General features: G+C 43.2%; 2 protein-coding genes across 5 annotated transcripts in view; one reads left to right on the top strand and one right to left on the bottom strand.

Moving 5' to 3' along the window:
• Nucleotides 1-19,134, top strand: part of CLUAP1 (clusterin associated protein 1) — a 54,515-nt gene that overhangs the window by 101 nt on the left and 35,280 nt on the right. For both annotated transcript variants that reach the window (XM_065732480.1, XM_065732479.1), the window contains exons 2-7: nt 119-230; nt 2,173-2,257; nt 4,302-4,481; nt 5,067-5,162; nt 16,138-16,221; nt 18,209-18,342. In XM_065732480.1, the coding sequence (XP_065588552.1) occupies nt 119-230; nt 2,173-2,257; nt 4,302-4,481; nt 5,067-5,162; nt 16,138-16,221; nt 18,209-18,342 (691 nt within the window). The remainder of the gene's footprint in view (nt 1-118; nt 231-2,172; nt 2,258-4,301; nt 4,482-5,066; nt 5,163-16,137; nt 16,222-18,208; nt 18,343-19,134) is intronic.
• Nucleotides 13,248-19,134, bottom strand: part of NLRC3 (NLR family CARD domain containing 3) — a 58,276-nt gene continuing 52,389 nt past the window's right edge. For all 3 annotated transcript variants that reach the window (XM_065732458.1, XM_065732457.1, XM_065732459.1), the window contains one exon: nt 13,248-13,257. The gene's annotated coding sequence lies outside the window, so the exon portion shown is untranslated. The remainder of the gene's footprint in view (nt 13,258-19,134) is intronic.

The following is a 19,134-nucleotide window of genomic DNA, read 5'->3' as shown; positions in this document are numbered from 1 at the left end:
GCGTTTTACGGAGAATCTCTTCCTAAGCTCCGGTTTCGCTCTGCTGAGCGCGTTTCTTGGCGTTTGTTTCCGCGGTCCGTCCTTCCGGGCCTGAGCCGCGCTGCGCGCTCTCTTTCAGATCTCACCGAGATGCTGAGGGCGCTGGGTTACCCCCGCCTCGTCTCCATGCACAACTTCCACGCGCCGAACTTCGCGCTGGTGGCCGAGCTGCTGCTGTGGCTGGTGAGGAGGTGGGTGCCCATGTACTGCTCGCACCCAGCTCTGTCCGACCGCTGAGGGGACCCCCGCGGCTGCCTGGTCCCACTGCCCTGCACCGACACGGACACGGACACCCACGGCTCAGAGCCCACCCAGCCTGAGCTCGACGTCTTCAGGGACGGGGCACCGCCCTTATCGTAACAAGCAACTTTATATCCAGTCTAGATCCCCCCTCTTTTAGTTTAAAGCCATTTTCCCTTGCCCTGACACAGCAGCCCCTGCTAAAGACTCCATCCCCTTCCTCTTACCATCCCTTTAGACCCTGAAAGGACCCTGCTTCCCTACCAGGGGAGTACATTGGCAGCTCCTCAAGGCTCTGCTAGTTTCTATCCTGTTACAGTTGCTGTTGCTTCACCTTGGCCTTGTCTAACATCTATGCTGTTTCAAAAATAGGTTTGCATATGTGTGCAGTGCTCACCTACTGCTGTCCTGCTGTGCTTTTACAGCTGTCTAACCCACAGACAGGCTTTGTTTTAAGTATTTATGGAACTTGACTTCCTAATTAAATTATCTTTACCTCACATAAGTGGAAAAATAACCTACGCTGCTCCTAACGTATTACAGTGGAAACCATGGCAGTGATCTGTTCATCTAATTGCTGTTTCTTTGGCCAGAATTTGTAATAAATACAACAGCTGGGAAACTAAATGTAGTGGGTGTGTTTCCTGAATGTTGTCACAGTGGTAATAAAATAAAGCAGGGGAGCACTTGTGAATGATTCAGAAGTGCTGGAACTGAGTTGAACTGAGTTACCTACGCATTCTTTAGAACAGGGCAGTTATACAGAGGGCCTGCATTTCTTGTTGCCTTCACTTCATGTTTAAAAACATAAATCAGAGGCCCCTCCTGGAGTGTAACAGCACCACCACAAGACAGCTGTAAGAACTTAAATCTACTGCTTTTTAGAATAGTGTTCTTCTAATGACCACACCTGCTTAAAAAGCTTAAACTTGTGTGCTGTAATGTTACTGGCAGCCCTGTGCCTAGGAGGGAAGTGGTTTAATTTCAGACCAGACCACAGCTGAATGCCAGCATCCTTCTCTGTCCAGAGTGAGGCTCCTGCAGTGACAGACAGCTTTTCTGCTTGAGAAGCATTTTGGTTACACTTTAAAACCCACTTTAAACCTTACTCTTAATTGCAAATGTGATTTCAAAGAGAAGGTTGTTTTTGTTTTGCCTGTCTGAATGTTGGAAATCTCAAAGCCTTTTATAAGATCCCAGGAACGTGCCTTTTTTCTTCCCTGGCTCCTGTAGGCTGGTGACTTCTAGAAGTTTCTGCTTTTCACTAATGGTTTTTTAAAAGTGGTTCACAAACTTTTTATCTGTTTGGTTTTTTTTCTTCGTGTTTCATTTAGGTTTGAAAGTAGTATTTTTGAAAGGATGTCTGAAGGCATGGACTTAATTCTTGAGTACTTTGAGAGGTTGTAAACATGTGTGATAACATGGCTGGCTTATTTACTGCCAGCAATAGCAAGCTAGCACAGTGTTTTAACCCAGCACCTGCAAGCTGGAAATATTAACTGTGTGTTTTTGAACTGTGAAGCCACAGATGATCACGTTTAGTTTGGTTTATGTAAGCAGCTTGTGATTTAAATAGGAAATTATTTTCTAAGTGTTTCATATTGCCAACTCCATTTTGATCCTTTGCAAAACTCTGACTGAAAATATGCAGTGTCCCAAAGCACTGATTCCTTCTGGAGAAACACCTCAGGCTTTATGGCTTTTGCAGTTTGGGCACAGTCCCCCTGTAGCACTGTGGGCCTTAGACAGCCCTAGTGGCAGTAGGAGCTGAACAGTTACTTTCTAATCTCATATATGTTGTTTTCATTTCTTTCTGACTTTGCCTCTCATGTGAACCAATCTCCTTAACACTGCACGTGGATTTCTCATCCAAATCCATGTGTACTTCTGCAGGTACGAACCTCACTCTGACATTCCCCCTGATGTTGAGACGGAGCAGGACCGGGTTTTCTTCATCAAGGCTGTAGCTCAGTTTATGGTATGCCTGCTTGTTTCACATTGAAATTCTTGTTCCACGTTACCCTGAATGATTTCTCTCTTAATCCCTTACAATTTCCATGTGATGGATGGCTGAGTATGTACTGTGTTCTTGTGATGTGTGTCACATTGCAAATAGTGTTTTCTCTTCAAAATAATAACATTCAGGTTCTAAAATTGACCAGTGTTCTGCTCAAGATTAAAAATGAACGATAGTGAGAAGATGAAAAGGAAGGGAAAGGGGCTTGTGTTTTACAACATACTAGTACTAAAGCTTCAGCTATTGCAGTGGTATGTGTTCTGACTACATCCCTAATCCTGTACATAGTTTCATTTAAGTTGTAGGAGTGGGTAGAGTAGAAGGTTTCTTACTTGAATCATAGGCTCTGTGGGGCTTGGTGCTCTTTTAGGTTTGTATTTGCATGGCTCCAAAACAAGGTCTTGTCCATGACATGGGATCCTGCTGTGACAGGGACCACAAGCTAGCACAGAGCAGGGTGTGTTCTTACGAAATCTTGGATGGTTGCATCTGGCTTTACAAAATTGGAACTACACATCTAATGATACAACAGTGTTTATCACTTTATACTGGGGGGGGGGGAAAGGGTAAGAGTGGAAGATGCAGAGCCCTTTGAATGGATTCAGAAGAGATTCTTGGTTATTTACTGACAACTTCGAATGCCAGATTCAATTGTATGCCTGAGTATTTATATACTCTGATGGACATTTTCATTATGATATTGAATCATATATTAGCATTCTGTTATATGTCCCTTCCCACTTAATACACTTAGGCGTATTTTTCTCAGAGCAAATCTTTTACCACCACTTAGAGTTGTTATAAAACAGGTGGCTGAACCTCAGGCTTCCAGACGCAGGGTTACCTTCTTGAATAAGCAGTGCCATTATGTCAATCTGGAAAATATATATGGTTGTATGTGGATTTTGCCTCATTTTTTTCCTAAATTGTCTTTGAGTGAAAGGTTTTTTTTTTTTTTTCTGGACATTGATTTTTCTTTCTTGAGGTTGAATGGAAGTGAGATTGAAATTCCTGTCTTTAACCATGTCTTTCATGTGTTGGTTTTCTTTGTGTATATGATGTTTAGCAGATTCTGTCCTTTTAATGACATACTTAAAATTTGATCCCTGCTGTTTCCATGATTTAGTTTTTTTAGATCCCTTCTACTGAAAGAGAGGGAAAGAGAACATGTTTGGCTTTGTGTTTTGGTTCATCTGAGGTCATGGCAGCCAAAATTTTCAGAAGTGATGAGGTGTTTTTGTACTGCAAGCATCACAGTAGCCCTGTTTGGAGTGTCCACCATCAGTAACCTGTTCTGGAGGTCCCAGGGCCTCCTTTTAGCTGTGTCCCTGCATGTGTGAAGTAGGTTCTCTTGTAGGGAGATGCAAAACTACACTTGTGTCCGTTCTGCAACAGATGTGTGGTTTCTACAATGCTCACTTTCCTCCTTTGCTATTTTGCAGTATAAAAAGAGGATATTGTAATTTTTAATGCTTTTTCTTTTCAGAGATGGAAGGCAAGATAATAAAGTCAGTAATATTGTAGCAGGGAATAATTTGAGAAACAGTAAAATACTCTGAAGCTACTGCTGGAAGAGAAAACAGTTAAATTAGGATAATTGATCTTATTCTTGTAGCTCATTAAGGACAATTTTTTCCTCTCTGCAGCATCATCACAAGACCTGGGCAGCACTTATGTTCCACTTAAACTTAATTTGAGTTTAAGTGGTGCACAGGGCTTTTGCTGATCTTCGCGTGGGGAAGAATTAATGAATAGTTTGAGTTTTTTCTTTCTGGCAATTATCTGCAAATGTTCTGACATACAGAACATACACATATTTCAGGAAGATTTCTTTAGAAATGTCAGTGATGTAGTTAAGCAAATCTCTTTCCAAACAGGAAGATTTATCTGTGTAAAGCGGACAATGGTGCCTCCAGTAAGAGCTTTTGAGTGAAGTAAGAAGAGGTAAATGGAGATTTTTTTTGTTGTTGTTCTTTGTGACATGATGATTTCTTTCTTTCCAAAGGCTACCAAAGCCCACATAAAGCTCAACACCAAGAAGCTTTACCAGGCAGATGGCTATGCAGTGAAGGAACTGCTGAAAGTCACCTCTGTGCTTTACAATGCGATGAATACCGAGGGAGTGGAGCGCGCAGACATCACCGAGGAAGACAGCAGCAAATTCAAGTTTGATCTTGGCTCAAAAGTAAGGAAAACTTATCCTCCTGTTGTGCTGAGCTGTGTGTGAACCTGTGAAAAACAAATCCATTTTCTGTCTGTAACTTAATGAGAACGTTCTCACAAGGAAGTTGGTACGGCTTTGTCTTGGGCTTTTCACATATCTGCCTGTTAGACAGTAATACTGCTGTTCTTGAAAAGATGGCACAAACACAATTATTCCTCTTTATGAAGAAAGCACCTCAGAGAAATCATGAGAAAAACCACTTCTAGGTGATCCATGTTCATGTCACATACCTTTTGGTGTATGCACTTTTGCACATAAAAAAGATGTTTCTGTTTGCCATGAAAAGCACATGAACTAACAACTGTCTGAGTCAGCTTTGGGGAACTGAAGTGTCTGAGGTCTCAGCATGCAGCCTGTGTCTAAACAGTGCCTAACCAAGGCCGTGTTTAAGCCCAGAGGCAGACTCACTCTGATTCCAGAGGACAGCTTCGTGCTGTGGTATGGTTTCAGCCTCTGTGTTGGCCTTCATTTTAACATAAAAACAGGAAAAATCTTTGTAACGTTGTGATTCTCCTTTACTATTCTGTGCTGTTGCTGTGTTTCCAGATTGCTGACTTGAAGGCAGCTAGACAGCTTGCTTCTGAAATCACCTCCAAAGGAGCAAGTCTGTATGACTTACTTGGCAAAGAAGTAGAGCTAAGGGTAAGTACACCCTGGGGAGTGAATAAAAGCATTTGTTCACTAGGTGCTGCAAAGGAGAAAGGTGCAGAAAGCGTGAGCAGCTGTTTATAACAGATGCATCTAAAATGAATATCCTGTTGGTTGAAGGAATGGATCAGAGTTTGCGTTTTCTTCCCACTCATGTTAATACTTGGATTGCAGTAAAATTGAGAGAACAGTCTGGCATTTCTCCTTTAGAAAAAAAGCTGAAATAGTCTCTGTAGAACTGTTTGGAAGTATTGACTTTATGTTTACATTTTAGTGGTACTGATAGATATATTCTGAAAGATTAATTATTAATGCCTTGAGTTATCCAAGTGCAAGGCTCATTATTTCTGTTACAGTAATTGAAAGGCATGGAAGCCTGCAAGGTACAAATTCTTTGGTTTCATCGTCAAATCACAAGCTGCTGCATGAAGTCACAGCAGTGTCATCAAACGCTTTGCCAATAAGTCTTGCAATTTGTTTCTCTAATGCTCTTATCTGTAATGCTGGAGGTTATTCATTTACTGATAACAGACATTTAAACAAGGGAAGTCCTGAAAGTTCTGCAGTTGTTTTTTAGGTAATCTTCAGGTTTATAGCATCCGAGCTGTGGGAGCATCCTGTAAGAGCAGCAGGCTGTGTGCCTCAACAACTGATGCTCTTAGATCCTTGTTTGGTGGAGTGCAAGTCTCTCAAGGAGTAGAGGGTGTACAGAGATGTGTGAAGCATTGCCTTTCCTGCCAGATATGACAGCATGGTGTACAGCCACGTGAAAGACATGAATATTTTTAGAAGGGAGAGGGAAGCAATAATCCGGTTGAGTTCAACATACAGAAGTCTTACATAAGGGTTAATTGGGTACTTCTCATCTGGTATTCTTTGCTTAATTTCCTGGCTTTGGAGTAATTTTCCCATGAATGCCACCTCGTGTGTCAGTGTTTGCTTTAGAACATCTATTGTAGGCAGCACCTCTTAGAGTTCAGCTAGAAAGCCAGGTACAGGCCAGCAGAAGTCAGCACGTTTGCAAGTACTTAAGTGTTGCTCTGAAATTGGGCATTGTTTAATCACTTGAAATTGAGGCTTTTAGGAGCCCAAGTGAGTGCAGTGCTGGGCCTTCTGAAAGGGACTTGCACAAGTACAGAGCTGAGAGCATGGAATGAAAAATCAAGAGCTGGCTAAGTGCTTCATTGCAGCCATTTCTCCTTGCAGCCATTAAGAGATCTCCAGCGTTATTCTATTTAAGGCACAGTTTGTAGAAGGACGATTGATTATTTACTCTGGAGTGTGTGCCTTTCTCACAATGTAATGACTGAGGGCACAAGCTGGAGCTGACGGATTTTACAGAGGTGCACAGTTTACATCTTGCAAAAAGATTTGACAGACTGGATTTGTTATCTTCAAGAAATCCTGTCTTAGGAAAGGTGACCTCTGCTTCTGTCTCATTAGCTCTGAGTTTGTACCTTAAAAGCACAGCACGGCACTGTGGACAGGAGAACCTGCAGAGCACAGCATAGAAACTGTGATGCTGTATTCCTTCTGATTTGTTGTAACCCCAAAACAAATGGGATTTTTGGTTCTAAATCCATGAGGTTGCACTGAGCAGACATTCTTTTTACCACATGGCTTTATGCTTTCTACTAAAGGTTACTGGTGATGGGTGATTACTTTTGGTTCTTGGTGCTGTTGGTTTCTTTATTGTAAATGAGGACTCTGCACTTACAGTGTGTTTCAAAGAGAAAGGGACAAAAGTCCGTTGTAGCCATGGCCTCCTTAGAGCAGAACCAGTCCTGGGATACATCTGGGAGTGTGTCAGGGAATGCAGTGTGTGTGGGCTTCCCTGGGGTCTGTGTCTTCAGGTCCCATTCCGTTGAGTGAGTGTTGTAAGGTGGGAGTAATAAAGGCACTTCCATACAGGCTGGTTTTTAACTGGGATCTCTTGGTTTTATTTTATGGAAAATGTGTTGAATCAAACATATGAATTAACAGGAAGGAATGAGAAATTTGCATTCTGCTAGGAATTGGAAGACTCCTCATGAAAATGTACCCATTACTCTCATTTTTTACAAAATGGCTGTTTAGATGCCATACAAATTATTCACAGTCCACGTGCTGGAGAAAGCAATCTCCCAAAAATGAGCTGAACTTAATACAGAGTGCTCATAGCAGGGAATTGCCATGACCTGAGTGCTGGGCAGCTTTACTGGTTTGGGCAGCTGTGTGGTCTTGTTGCTTGGGGAGATGGTGGAGAAAGGCACACCAGCACACTTCAGGAGAGGTTGGGAAATAGAAATGAGACTTAATAGAAGAGACTTCCCCCAGCTTTTGTTGCTTCTATCTTTTCAGGAGCCACAAAGCAAAAATCTCATCCTCAGATTGATGCTGGGGATGCTGTAGCTTCTGTGCTTGTAAAACAGATGTCATAGCTTTTGATTCTTATTTGAAATATAAATGATAATAAGGGGAAATGTTGTCTTAGGGTTTTCTGATAGAATCTTCTCTACGGTTGTGATTCATTATGGCCATGATTCAGTTCAGGAGTGCTAACCTCCCAGAGCTGCCGAGCCACGTACTTCTCTTGGAACATGGCTCTGTGCTTCAGAAAACACATGGGAGAGGGAAATGCAGAACTAACTTACAGGTGGGAGGTGAATTCTGGCTCTGTGGAGCAGTAGGGCTGAGCTGGAATGGGCAGCAGGGTCACTGGCTCTGCACTCCACCATGCAGCTTGCTGCCCAGCCTCGCTGCCTGGGGGGTAGCTGTGCTGTGGATACCTCTGAAAACTGTTGAAGCTCCATAAGCTTTGTGATTTAATTCTGTAGACCTTCTCTACCACATTCGTGTTTCCCACAGTGAACCTCTGTAAAGAAATGCCTTTGTTGTTGGAGGTCAGCTGGGCATCTCGTCAGTGGGGGGCAGCCTGCTGCTCCCATGTGTGTGTTTGAGCAGCAGAAGAACAAAGGGAGCTCAGCGTGGTGGCCCCGAGCAGAGGTATCTGCACTTTGTGAGGTGATTTCCCCCCTCATCTGCCCGTGAAGTTCTGTGTGGGGTGCTCTGGGCGATCCCACCATCACAGCTGTGAATACCTGCATGTGTGCAGTGTAAGGCACTGCTGTGCAGCCTGGGAATGCCCGGCTGGAGGGCTCCTCCTGGTTTGCTTGGCCTTTCCAGCCCTCTGGCAGCAGCAGCCCTGTTCTCACTGCAGTCTGGTCTGGCTGTGGTGCAGCATCCTCAGGGTTCTAAAGGGGATTTCCTACCCAAAGTTGGTGGCAGAAAGAGTCACTGGGAAAAGAGGGGTTTTACGGTAACCTTGGGACAGGTGATTCATTACTTGTAAACTGATAGATTAGATTTCACCATCCTCATTTTTCCTTCCAAATATTTTAAAGTAATTGAGCTATAGAGCTCGCCTGAGTATGAAATGAACTCATCAAGTGAGAGGCTGAGAGCCAAATGCAGTTGTTTTCTGCCATCACCATTAAGTCTGATAATGCCCATGGAAGCCAGTGGAGATGCAGTTATTTCTAAATAGCCAGTGCTGAGGGCAGGAAAGAACTGCTTGTAATTTCACAGCATCCACTCTAAACTCTTCACTCCACGGTTTGCTGGGATGGGATCCTATGCTTGCCCTTCCCACCCTATTCCAGGTGCTGTGATTTGTGATATCACGTGGGGAATTAAAACCTTGTGTGTAGATACAGGATCAGTTACCATTCATTGCAGGTTACTTTCAGTATTTTTTAATGTGAAGATTATTGATTTCCATTGCTTATTTTCTTTTGACACTGTCTGGCTAAGTAATGCATGCACTAAATTGTGTTGGTGGAGAGATTGTGCTATTAGAGAGCAATAGGAGAGCAGTATGGTTTATTTCTTCATTACATTTTATGTCCTGAACCTGTTGCTTATATTAAAATGCCCCAATGGCTGTGGTACTGTTTTAATGAATTCAAGAACATGGTTGTCATTAATTTCCTGAATCTCTTTTTGGGTTTTTTTGTTTGCTTGTTTTTGTTTTTTGTTTTTTAATTCCTCCCCTCCAACTCATCCATTTCCAAATGCTGAACTGGAGGATCTCAATACCTAGGCTTAGTTAAGCTGAGGATCTTGTTTCTGTCCTAGGTGAAGGCTGCTTAATTTTCCTGTAGGTGTAATGGCAACTCTGGCATTTGCCACTAATGGGCTGAATATATCTGTTTTCCTCATCTCTGCACCTTCTGGGGAAAGATCACTGGGAAAAGTGAAGTAAAACTCATTTTTATTTCCTGTAGAAATGTTGACTCTAATTTGTGTCACAACCTTTCTTTATAGGAGCTCTTTTTGCATGTAGTTGTATAGGAAATGTGTGGAAGATAGTTATGCATAAGAAAAATGATTGTTCCAAGCCATGGGTCACTTTAATAAATTACTTTCTGAATGAAAACAAATTTCAGCTATGGAAGATAAGAGTTTATTAAGGGAAAATCTCTATTAGATGTATCACAGATACATACTGATGTAAACGTCTGTGCATTTATTGGGAAGTGTGCTTGTTTTCTTGGAAATGTGGTCATTTCCTGACTGCACTTCTGGTGTACGTGTAAACTGCTTTCAAGGTTAATCTATAATGTTAAAAACAGCCAATAAAGATCACCCAAAGGTTTCATTCATGAACACTGGAGGGATCAAAACCTACAGGTATTCTTTTACTTAGTTCAGACTATGATGCTGTTGGTTAAGATTCTGCAGGGAAACAAGAAGCACACAAAGCGATGTGGATCTCATCAGATGAAAGTCACAAATGTCCCTCTGGCTTCAGTAAGAATCCAGATGTGTTTGAGAAGAAGGGGAAGGATTTTCCAGAGAACAGCCCTACAGCATCAGGAAGCCTTTTGGTTTTAAGGTGCATTGGGTCTAGATGTTGGTAGGACAGTTTGCTGTTTCCATTCTTGCCAGTCCAAGCATAGAAATTGGAAAGTTGGAATTCGTAGAGTCTGTTTTTGAGTACACACAGCACAAATTCTATGCACAGAGATGTATTTATCTCCATTTTACTCTCTTACTGGGTTTATTCTGCATTGCATGACTGAGTGGCCCTGATTTTCATTGTCTTTACGTCCAGCTTTGGAAGAAGAGCTAGATACTTGAAGTTTTGGATTTCTAGCTGTTGTTTCTCCATTCAGATGGGTAATGTTGGGTTTGTTTGGGAATAGAGTAGGAATGGGAAGGTGTTATTCAGGTTTCTTCCTCCCTGTCTCTCTCTCTGCACTGTTTTCATTGTTTAGGATGAGCAAAACACACAGAAGCTGAGATAATTTCAGTCCCTCATAGGGAGAACTTACTAATTTAATCTCAGTTAACTCTAAGCCATGTAAAACTAAAGAAAGGTGAAAATAGCCTTTCTTTTGATGCCCTTGGCTTGTGCTGAGGGTGAGCAGTGCCTTTGGTCCATGTACCTATTTTCCTCTTGGCTCTTACTCCATCTGCAGCCTTGGGCAAACTGTTTAGTCCCTGCTATCCTCTTGTGTAAATAATTTCTGTAATTCTGTAGTTAAAGCCCTCTCCATCCAGATAAAATGTTTCCTATTCTATGGGGGATACATTTCTAAGTACAGGGTGTTGGAATGTGTTACCACTATGTATGCACGCAGTGTAAGTTTGTTCCAAAATTGATGGAAGCCATTGAGAATCTCTTTACCAACTTCAGCCTGTGACATGCTCGAGTTAACCTCTCAGGAGAGCTGAAGGCGTGCAGGTCCAGCTGTGGAGCTGAGATGGCGTTAGTTAACTGAGAAGAGGTGCCACCAAAGCACTCTTCCCACTCAGTGCTGTGCTGCCTGCCTCTGTTTGTAAAGAGAGAGGTGGGTCTCCCTGAATGGTGGCTGATTTTCTTGGTACTCTATGAAAGGTAACTGGGTAAAAAATCGTTTTGTTTGTAATGCTGAAAGCATTTTCCATCTGCCAAATGTTCCCTCTGGGTACGTGATGCTGCCTGGGGCAGGTGGGTAAACGAATTTCTCTCATTCCCTGTGCTTTGGCTACGAAGTTGCCATGCACATCAGAGAGGTAAAGTGATTTCTAGTGGAAATTGGTGGCTTGAAATGTCCAGTGCTCTGGAGAATGACCTGGCTTACTTCACGTGGTTTCTTTTCAGCTGCTGCTTCAGACCAAACCCCAGCTTAACCCATTTTGAGCAAAGGGAGAAGCTGAAATGAAACCTTGCGATTGTACAAAGAAGTTGTGTGCAGACAGCCACTTTGGATTGCTTTAACCATATCCATGGGTATATATTATCAGATACAGAAATTTTGGTTGCATGGTTTATTTAACAAAGGATTTTCTAGTGAACTTCCCATTAGTATCTGGCTTAGCATCAGCAGCAGTCAGAGAGGTGTCACCTTTGCACGTTGGGGACCAGTTATTTCAGTGCAGAGAAGGTTTTATCAACTAGTTGGGATGTCTGAATGCCTGCAGCTCAACACTTGATTGTTTTGACAAACCATTCTAGCATGGCTGGGAAGAAAATTGCATCTAAACCATCTTCTGTATGTCAAAGCATTTGTCAGACCTGTATGACTGCGAGAAGTTCCATTTGATGATTGGGCTAAATCACAAACACTGTGTTCTGAATGCCTGGTGGGTTTCAGTTGCTCGTTATTCCTAACCTTCCTTTGTTAGACACAAAGTATAGCCATGTCAAAACTTCCATTACATAAGAGGAAAATGCACTGACTTACATTGCCTTTGTTTCTGCATCAGAGAGCCACTCTATTTCTGTTGCTGAGCACAGCAGCTGCCCCATGGCCAAGCTTTGCTGAGGACAGCAGCCCTCGTTGTGGGGCAGAGCTGAGGGAAGTCACAGCCTTGGTGTGAGTTCCAAGTCTGAGCTGCCTGCTGGTGGCTGCACTGCACACCGCTGCCTGTTGCTGTCTTACTGTTGCAGCTTTGCTCAGGGCCTTTGTGTGTTTTTGGGGTCTGAAAGGTGCTGCTGGCAGTAAGGGAAGGATGAGGGTTTTAAGGATGCAGGAAGGTAGCTGTAAGCATGTGTTGGGATCTGGGAGCTGAGGGTAATTCGGGGCAATTCTCAAGCCAGAAGAGTAGAGGACTAGCAGGGGGTCTGTGTGGGATAGGAGGGGGCACTGTATCTGCTCTCAGGAAGCTTTATATTTCAATTCTGTCTTGCCTCACAGTTCAGCAGTCTGTATGCTAACATTTGGAAGGGATTTCTTCTGTCATAAAGCATATGTTCAGATTACTTCTTATCTGGCTAAGCAGGCTGCCTAGTTATTTTTGGTTTGCACAAAGTTAGGCTTTCCAGTTGGTTCTTTCTCTCAGATCCTCTCCTCGAGCCATGCTTTTTAGGCATCATGATAGTCAGTGAGGGTTCAGACCATGCTTTGATTGGGAGCTCTGCACTGCTGAGCAGGGAATGCCTCTGTGGGTCTGTCTGCGGGCTGCTGAGATGAGCATACGGGGACACAGCTTCAAGGGAGCCTGGAAACAATAGCAGCCTCATAGAACTTGGGCTTTAATTTCCCGAGGTAGAAAATAGGCTGCTGGGTAGTATGAGGTTCCTTCAGAGGCCTTGATTGTTTCTAATGTCCCTCCTTTACCTTCCTGTTCATACAGAACTGTACCTAACGATGCGTTCTGTTTGGGCTAAATGTGATCACAGTACGTGTTAATGAGCTCCTGGAATAGGGAATGCTCTAGAAGTAGAGTTTTATGACCTACACGGATAGCAGTGGTTACAAAACCTGTATTCAGAGACGATATGGAATATAATGCTTCCTGAAGGCAGCAGAAAGTGCTGGTGAGGAAGTACTTGTGTATGCAGCAGTCTCGCAGCTCCCCAGGCAGGAGCAAGGATTTAACTTGGGGTCAAAAGACATTTCATGCAGAGACTTGTGTGTTGGAAGAAAGCTTTTGTGTCTGCTCCTTATGACAAAAAATAAAAAGATGTTTAGAAACCTCTGCTAGACCCGTGCGTCAAGATATACGTGTATTACACAACATTTATCACGAGTGACTTGTGTGCTAGTTGTGCTTAATTACTCCCCTTCAGAAGATGTACATTGCGTTCCCCATTCATCAGGCGTGCCAGGAGCTGGTCTGTCTGCTTCTGATGCACAGTGATGGAAAACCAGGACTGGTTGGAAATGCTTCACTGGGTAATTGCTAGGCTTGTTTTTGTAGTAGTGGCTCTTCATTTGTAATCATATATAAATCTCATAGAGGGGAAAAAGAAATCTCTGAAAGCAGTGGTGGGGTGCATTGGCAGGAAGGCAGCATTGGCTTTTCTGCATGGAGGTACTACTTGGTGGCCAGGCAGCCTGTGAATTTGGGATGGCTTTGGTGCAGCCAGGGAGACGTGCCAGCAGAGACGTGGTGCAGTGGGAGTGAGTTAGCTGGTGTGGGAGCCAGGGGACCACCACTCAGTAAGGATGCACGCTTGAGTAAATTCTATACACAGATGGTGTTTTGAAGGCTTCAGGATCTGTGCTGTTTCCTGAAACAACTGCAGTACAGTTTTGCTCTAAGCAAATTTGTCTTCACTTGTGATGCCCAGGCTGATGCAAGTTGGACAGGGCTGCTTTGGGGTCAGCTCTGCATCCCGTGGGGAGTGCCCTGTCAGGCCGGGCTCTGGGCTCTGCTCGGTGGGCAGGCAGCTGTCTGGGGTCTGACAGCTGCCTAACTTCCTAATGACTTTATTTACAAAGGAAAACAAGTTTTTGAGGCTAAGGCAGCCAGCTCATTCGGTAGCGCTTCCGTTTGGCTTCGTCCAAAGTGAGATGCAGGACTTGAAGAATTAAAATTTCAGCCACTCCATGCCGTGCCAAATATTAGCTGAACCTGAGTGGGGAAAAGTGCCAGCCAGTGTCATCTCTTATGTGCTTCTCTGCATTTTCTTTAATAATTGTCAGCTTCGGTTCATCAAAAATAATTTTACACTTGGCTTCTCTGAGTTTTTAATTAGTATTTATTGTGTAATACTATAGCCAGGGAGCTCTCTGAACACTTTGAACAGGAAGCACTGCTAAGTGGTAAACACCCAGTTTGTCCACGAATACCTCTCTGCTTTTGTATATGTTTGTTTTCCTAAGCTGTAATTACCAGGCTTACTCCCAAATTGTTCTGCTTCCTAACTCCTCTGGCCTCGATAATTTTTGCTATATCTTTCACCTCTCCTGAGAACTCCATTTTTAATGGTTAATTTAAAGGAAACCTCTTGCGTAATATAATATGCATTCTGATTAGTACACCTAATTGCGAAGAGTACATTACTTTAAAAGGAAATGAACAAAGCCCTATTTTTCAGCTTGGTTTCATTTGCACACTTTATTTTAGTGGATGGAGTTGTGAGTACAACTGGCAGCAGTGCAGTACCTCCCTCATGTTTGGGCACAATCCCAATGTTGGGTTGCCTCTGAGCGTACAGCCTGTTTGTACCCTCGAGCACAAACAGGTGCCAAGTCAGGCTTTACAAATGTTGGTTGTCATGTCACTGAGGATTTCATGTAGGGTGAGAAAGAGCGGTGATGACGAGGTGTGCTGGTGGGAGAGCACACCTGGTTTGCTGCTGTGGGGAGTCATGGAGTGTCAAAGCAGGTTTGTTAACTGGAAGTCGTTTTCTTCTATTTGCTGATGGCTGAGCGATGTGGTAATTAGCCAGCTTCAGGATTTTAAAGCAAGTGCTTTTCATAACAGCTTTGTAGTCTTTGAGGAGGTTTTTGCTCCAAGCACACTGGTGCAAGCCGCCTTCTTTTCAGTCCTTGAAGTGCAGCTATTTGCAGGGTCCTTCCTCAGAAGAGAATCTACAGGTAAAAGCTTTCCCTGAGAGAGTTCTCTTAGGGCCACAGGATATGTCCCAGTGACAGATACCCAGGGAAGCAGATACAAATATCCATTAAATAAATAGATGTATCTGTGCATGTGGGAAGCTGCAGTGGTCCTCCTGCATTCCCCTCTCAGTGCTGCTCACACCTGCATTTGTTCAAGCCTGGTTCAGCAGTCAGGTCTGGAAGGAAAATTTCTCCCTTAGCACTACCTTTTGCTGGCCTGGCAATGCAAGCAGGTGTGACTGCAGGACTGAACCTCCGTCTGGAAACTGATTTGGATTTCTCCACGAAGACTGTAGTCTGTGCGTGAAACTTCCATGGGTGGTGGAGGGAAGGTAGAAGAGCCAACAATCTGTATGGACAATTCCAGCTTCTTGATCGGACGTTCTCCAGAGAGATGCTATTTCCATCTTGATCCACCTGTTACCAAGTGGTTTGCCAACATCAGATGATTTTAAGGACCTTTAGCTGGAAAAACCTCCCTCCTTTTCCCCTAAATCAGCAACATTTTCATTTCAGCCATGTTGATGTTGTAAGACATGGTACAGATGAGGGCATGGTGAGTACTAAGCCCACCTGTCCCCAGAACTGCTTTGGGGTGGTTGTTTTTATTTCCTCCTTTGGGCTTTGATGAATAAGTTGAATCACTTGGGAGCAGAACTGGAGAAACCCATAGGTTGTCATCACCTCATTTTCGTTTGGGTGTAGAAGCACCTACAGGCTGCCTGACTTAGTTTGATGGGTTCATTCCGCTTCTGCCTCTGCAAATGGTGCTCAGATGCCTGTGCTGCTGTGTATGTAAGCTGTGCTGTAAAGGTGATGATATCTCGTGTATTTTGTGGCATGCCTTGTTTAGTGCCTGATAACCAGTGCAGTTTCCACAAAATCTGCATTCAAGAATAGCTGCAGTTGAAATGATAACTTACCTTGTTGTGAAAAGATACCTTAATTGCTCCACATCGACCCCAGCCTCACTTAACTGAACTTTTCATAATCTCCCATTCTTTTCATTGTTTGAGCCTTGTTGCACAAATACTAAGTACTGCACCATTTGTTTAGCTGATGATTGAGTTGTTGTTGTTTGGCCATCCTCTGCTCTGCAAAGATTCATTTCTTGGTGTAGTGTTTAAGTCTATGTGTGCATTTTTACTTCATAGGAGGCAAGAACAGAATCTATTGCCAGACCTTTGGAGATAAATGAAGCTGAGAAGATGATGAAAGTTGCCATTGACTGTGTTCTGGTAAGCAAATTGATATTTATTTTATTGCACATCCTTCCTCTTCTGCTGGGCCAAGTAATGCTCCACCTGGGTAGTTAACAGGTAATGTGGAACTTCAGCTCATGGCTAATGTGGGTATTGGTCTTTAGGTAATATTAAATGCGTGAGCACTAATTTATCAAGGCAGAGATCGATATGTGATGGTGCTTTGTGTCATGGTAATGAAGAGTCACTGATGATCTTAGTGGCGGACTCTTGGTAAATAAGCCAAGTTCAAAGTGAACAAACCTGTTAAATGTAACTGGTCGTTTTTCTTGGCAGAGTGCAAGAGGCATCTGCACAGTGATGGTTGTGAGCTGGCAGTAAGAATTCACAGCCTACAGGAGGCAAGATATGCTGTGTTAGCAGCACCTAGGGGAATGTGCAAAGACCAGCTCTGCTGCTGGGTTGTTGCCCTGTATGGCTGTGTTGGTTTAACACGTGGATGCATCCCTCCAGTTGAAGTGACTTTGCAGACAAACCCTTGGTGTTACGGTTACCGCAGCTGCACCTTTCCTTGGCTTCTGTCTTGGGAGAAAGTGAAAGCCCCCTCTGCTGTTAGGTCATGTTCCCTGCCTCTGTTGTGGGCTCAACAGTAGCCTCAGAAGCACTGGAGGAGTGATTGACAGCATCAGCATGGAAATCGACATTGTTTAAACCACATCAATTTTAGAGTCACAGCTAGAAGGGATGTACTTGGAACCCAGAATGTGTTGGTACTCCTGGAGCTGTGAAGCTGGGAAGGGGATGAGAAGAGCGGGCACCGTGCTGACTGGGGCATGCCCATGCATCAATGTGCTTCTGGTTTCAGAGGTGTCTTGGTCTGTCTTCATCTCTGGAGCGCTGTTCTTGCTCCAATGCTTGGGCTCTGTTTCTCTGAAACACTAGCTGCCCTGACAGGCACTATGCAAGTATAGTAGTTAATTAAATGCTAGTGAATACTGCAAGTTATTTAGCTGCATGTATCCAATCCAGTTCTATAATTACGAGGCGTGGAGTTCTAGCTTTAAATAGCCAGTGCATAATCAATAGATGCTTCAGGCAATCTTTCCTTATATTTCTCTTCCTACTTGCAGTCCATATGAACTCTAAATGTTGTTAATGTGCATTGATATTCTAGGCAGTAGTGCTAATAAACTAACAGGAAAATATTAGAGCAATTGGCTTCTTGAGAATATCAATTTAGCACATACCTCAGCTGGTTCAGCTCTGGACCAGTCACTGAAATGACCAATTGTAGCTGAACAGCACGTAGCAATTACTGCTAGAGCTTCAGCGAATGTCAAGTCTTCTCTCCTTACTCATTGCAGTTTCTAGAGCATGAGCACACAGAACGTACTCATTTGTTTAAACAGGCTGGAATATTCCCACTTTCTCCTCCTTATTCCTGTGATGTGTTACAATGTTTGGGGTGCTTCCTGGGTTTTGAAAAGGTAGATACAACAGGACTCAGGAAAGGGCAAAGGCAGTGGGATAGATTTACTTCTTTTTAAAAGTGACTTTTATCAGGAAGGAGAAAAGACTTTGACAAAATCCTAAAAACTCACTGAAATAGTACCAAGAAATAAATGCATTTCTCTTCTGTGTTTATTCAGATGCTTAGAGAGAGGCTTTATTTATCCTGTCAGATTTTGGGAGGAGGGCATCATTCCTTCCTGGCATTTACTGCCTTTGTAATGAAAAGGAAAAAGTTAAAGCCCAGGACAGCTGTGTTTGTGGGTGGTTTGTTTTTCCTTTCTTTAAGAATGTTTGGAGAAAAAAAATAGGTGTTTTAATTCGTAAATATGCAGAGAGTTCGTTATTCTGGCCACAAAAAGAACTTTTTCACTGTCATTGCTTTGCTGGTTTATCTTCTACCTCACTGTTATAAAGTTATTTGAAAACATGCAGTGAGAGATAATACAGAAGCATGATCAGCACCTGAAAGATAATTAAGTGCAGGCCTTGGTTCAGCATCCTTCTCTTTCAGGAGCAGGTCCAAAAGACTAAGGACATGTTGAACAATGTGGCTTTGGACGAAGCCAATTTGGAAGCTAAGATTGAAAAAAGGAAATTGGAGCTGGAAAGAAGCCAGAAGAGGCTGCAGACCCTACAGAGCGTTCGGTAAAGATCACGAACTGGTTATCTACTACGTAAATGAGCACGAGTGTGAACAATGGTTGTGTACATTCTCAATGCTTAGAGCAGTGGGGAGTGAAGTCTGTAATGAGGCTGAGATGATGGCCAGTGGAAGAAAGATTTTCATCACTAGTGGTGCTTAATCTGGATTGTAATTATTTATTTTTTCAGTTTCTGTGTGTTTGAATTCAGACTATAAGGGCTGTTAATAAAAAACAAATGCAGGGTATTATTTGGTGGGCAGCTTACTTGCTGCTTGAACTGTACCCAGTGATCAGGTGGCATGTCTCTTTATGTTGTCTTTAAGCACAAACATTGCCAGGTAGTTCTGCTGAAAATGATGTATTCTCTGTTCCCAGGGGCTTCTAACATTCCCAGGCACCAAGGTAACTTGGCATTTCTTGCTGGGATACGTTCCTCTGGGCGGTGACACAGCCTGCTATAAAATCCCAGCGTTCAGATTCACAGTTTGGGTTGATTTCATGCCCTCTTGGTTAAACTGCAGGCTTATACAATGTGAAAGATCATTCTCAGTTCTTGAAAAAAAAAAAAAGAAAGATTGTAAATAAGAGAAAAATGAGTGATGGAAAGAATAACAGTGGATTAATACATGTTTTGATCTGTAACACTTCAGTGGAAGAATGTTGGGTAGATGTGAATCATCAGAAGCATTCTGTGGGGCACAGCTGTAGGTGCTGTAGTAAAGGATCTCATCAGTACCAGCACTAGCTATGCTTCTGATGACACACCTTAGTTGTTGCAGATATGTCTCCATGA

This window comes from Cyrtonyx montezumae, unplaced genomic scaffold (assembly GCF_038088225.1).
Source record: "Cyrtonyx montezumae isolate F1298 unplaced genomic scaffold, pur_monq_1.0 scaffold_16, whole genome shotgun sequence".
Lineage (NCBI taxonomy): Eukaryota > Metazoa > Chordata > Aves > Galliformes > Odontophoridae > Cyrtonyx > Cyrtonyx montezumae.
The sequence above is the reverse complement of the archived record's forward strand: the minus strand, read 5'-3'. Positions and strand labels throughout refer to the sequence as shown.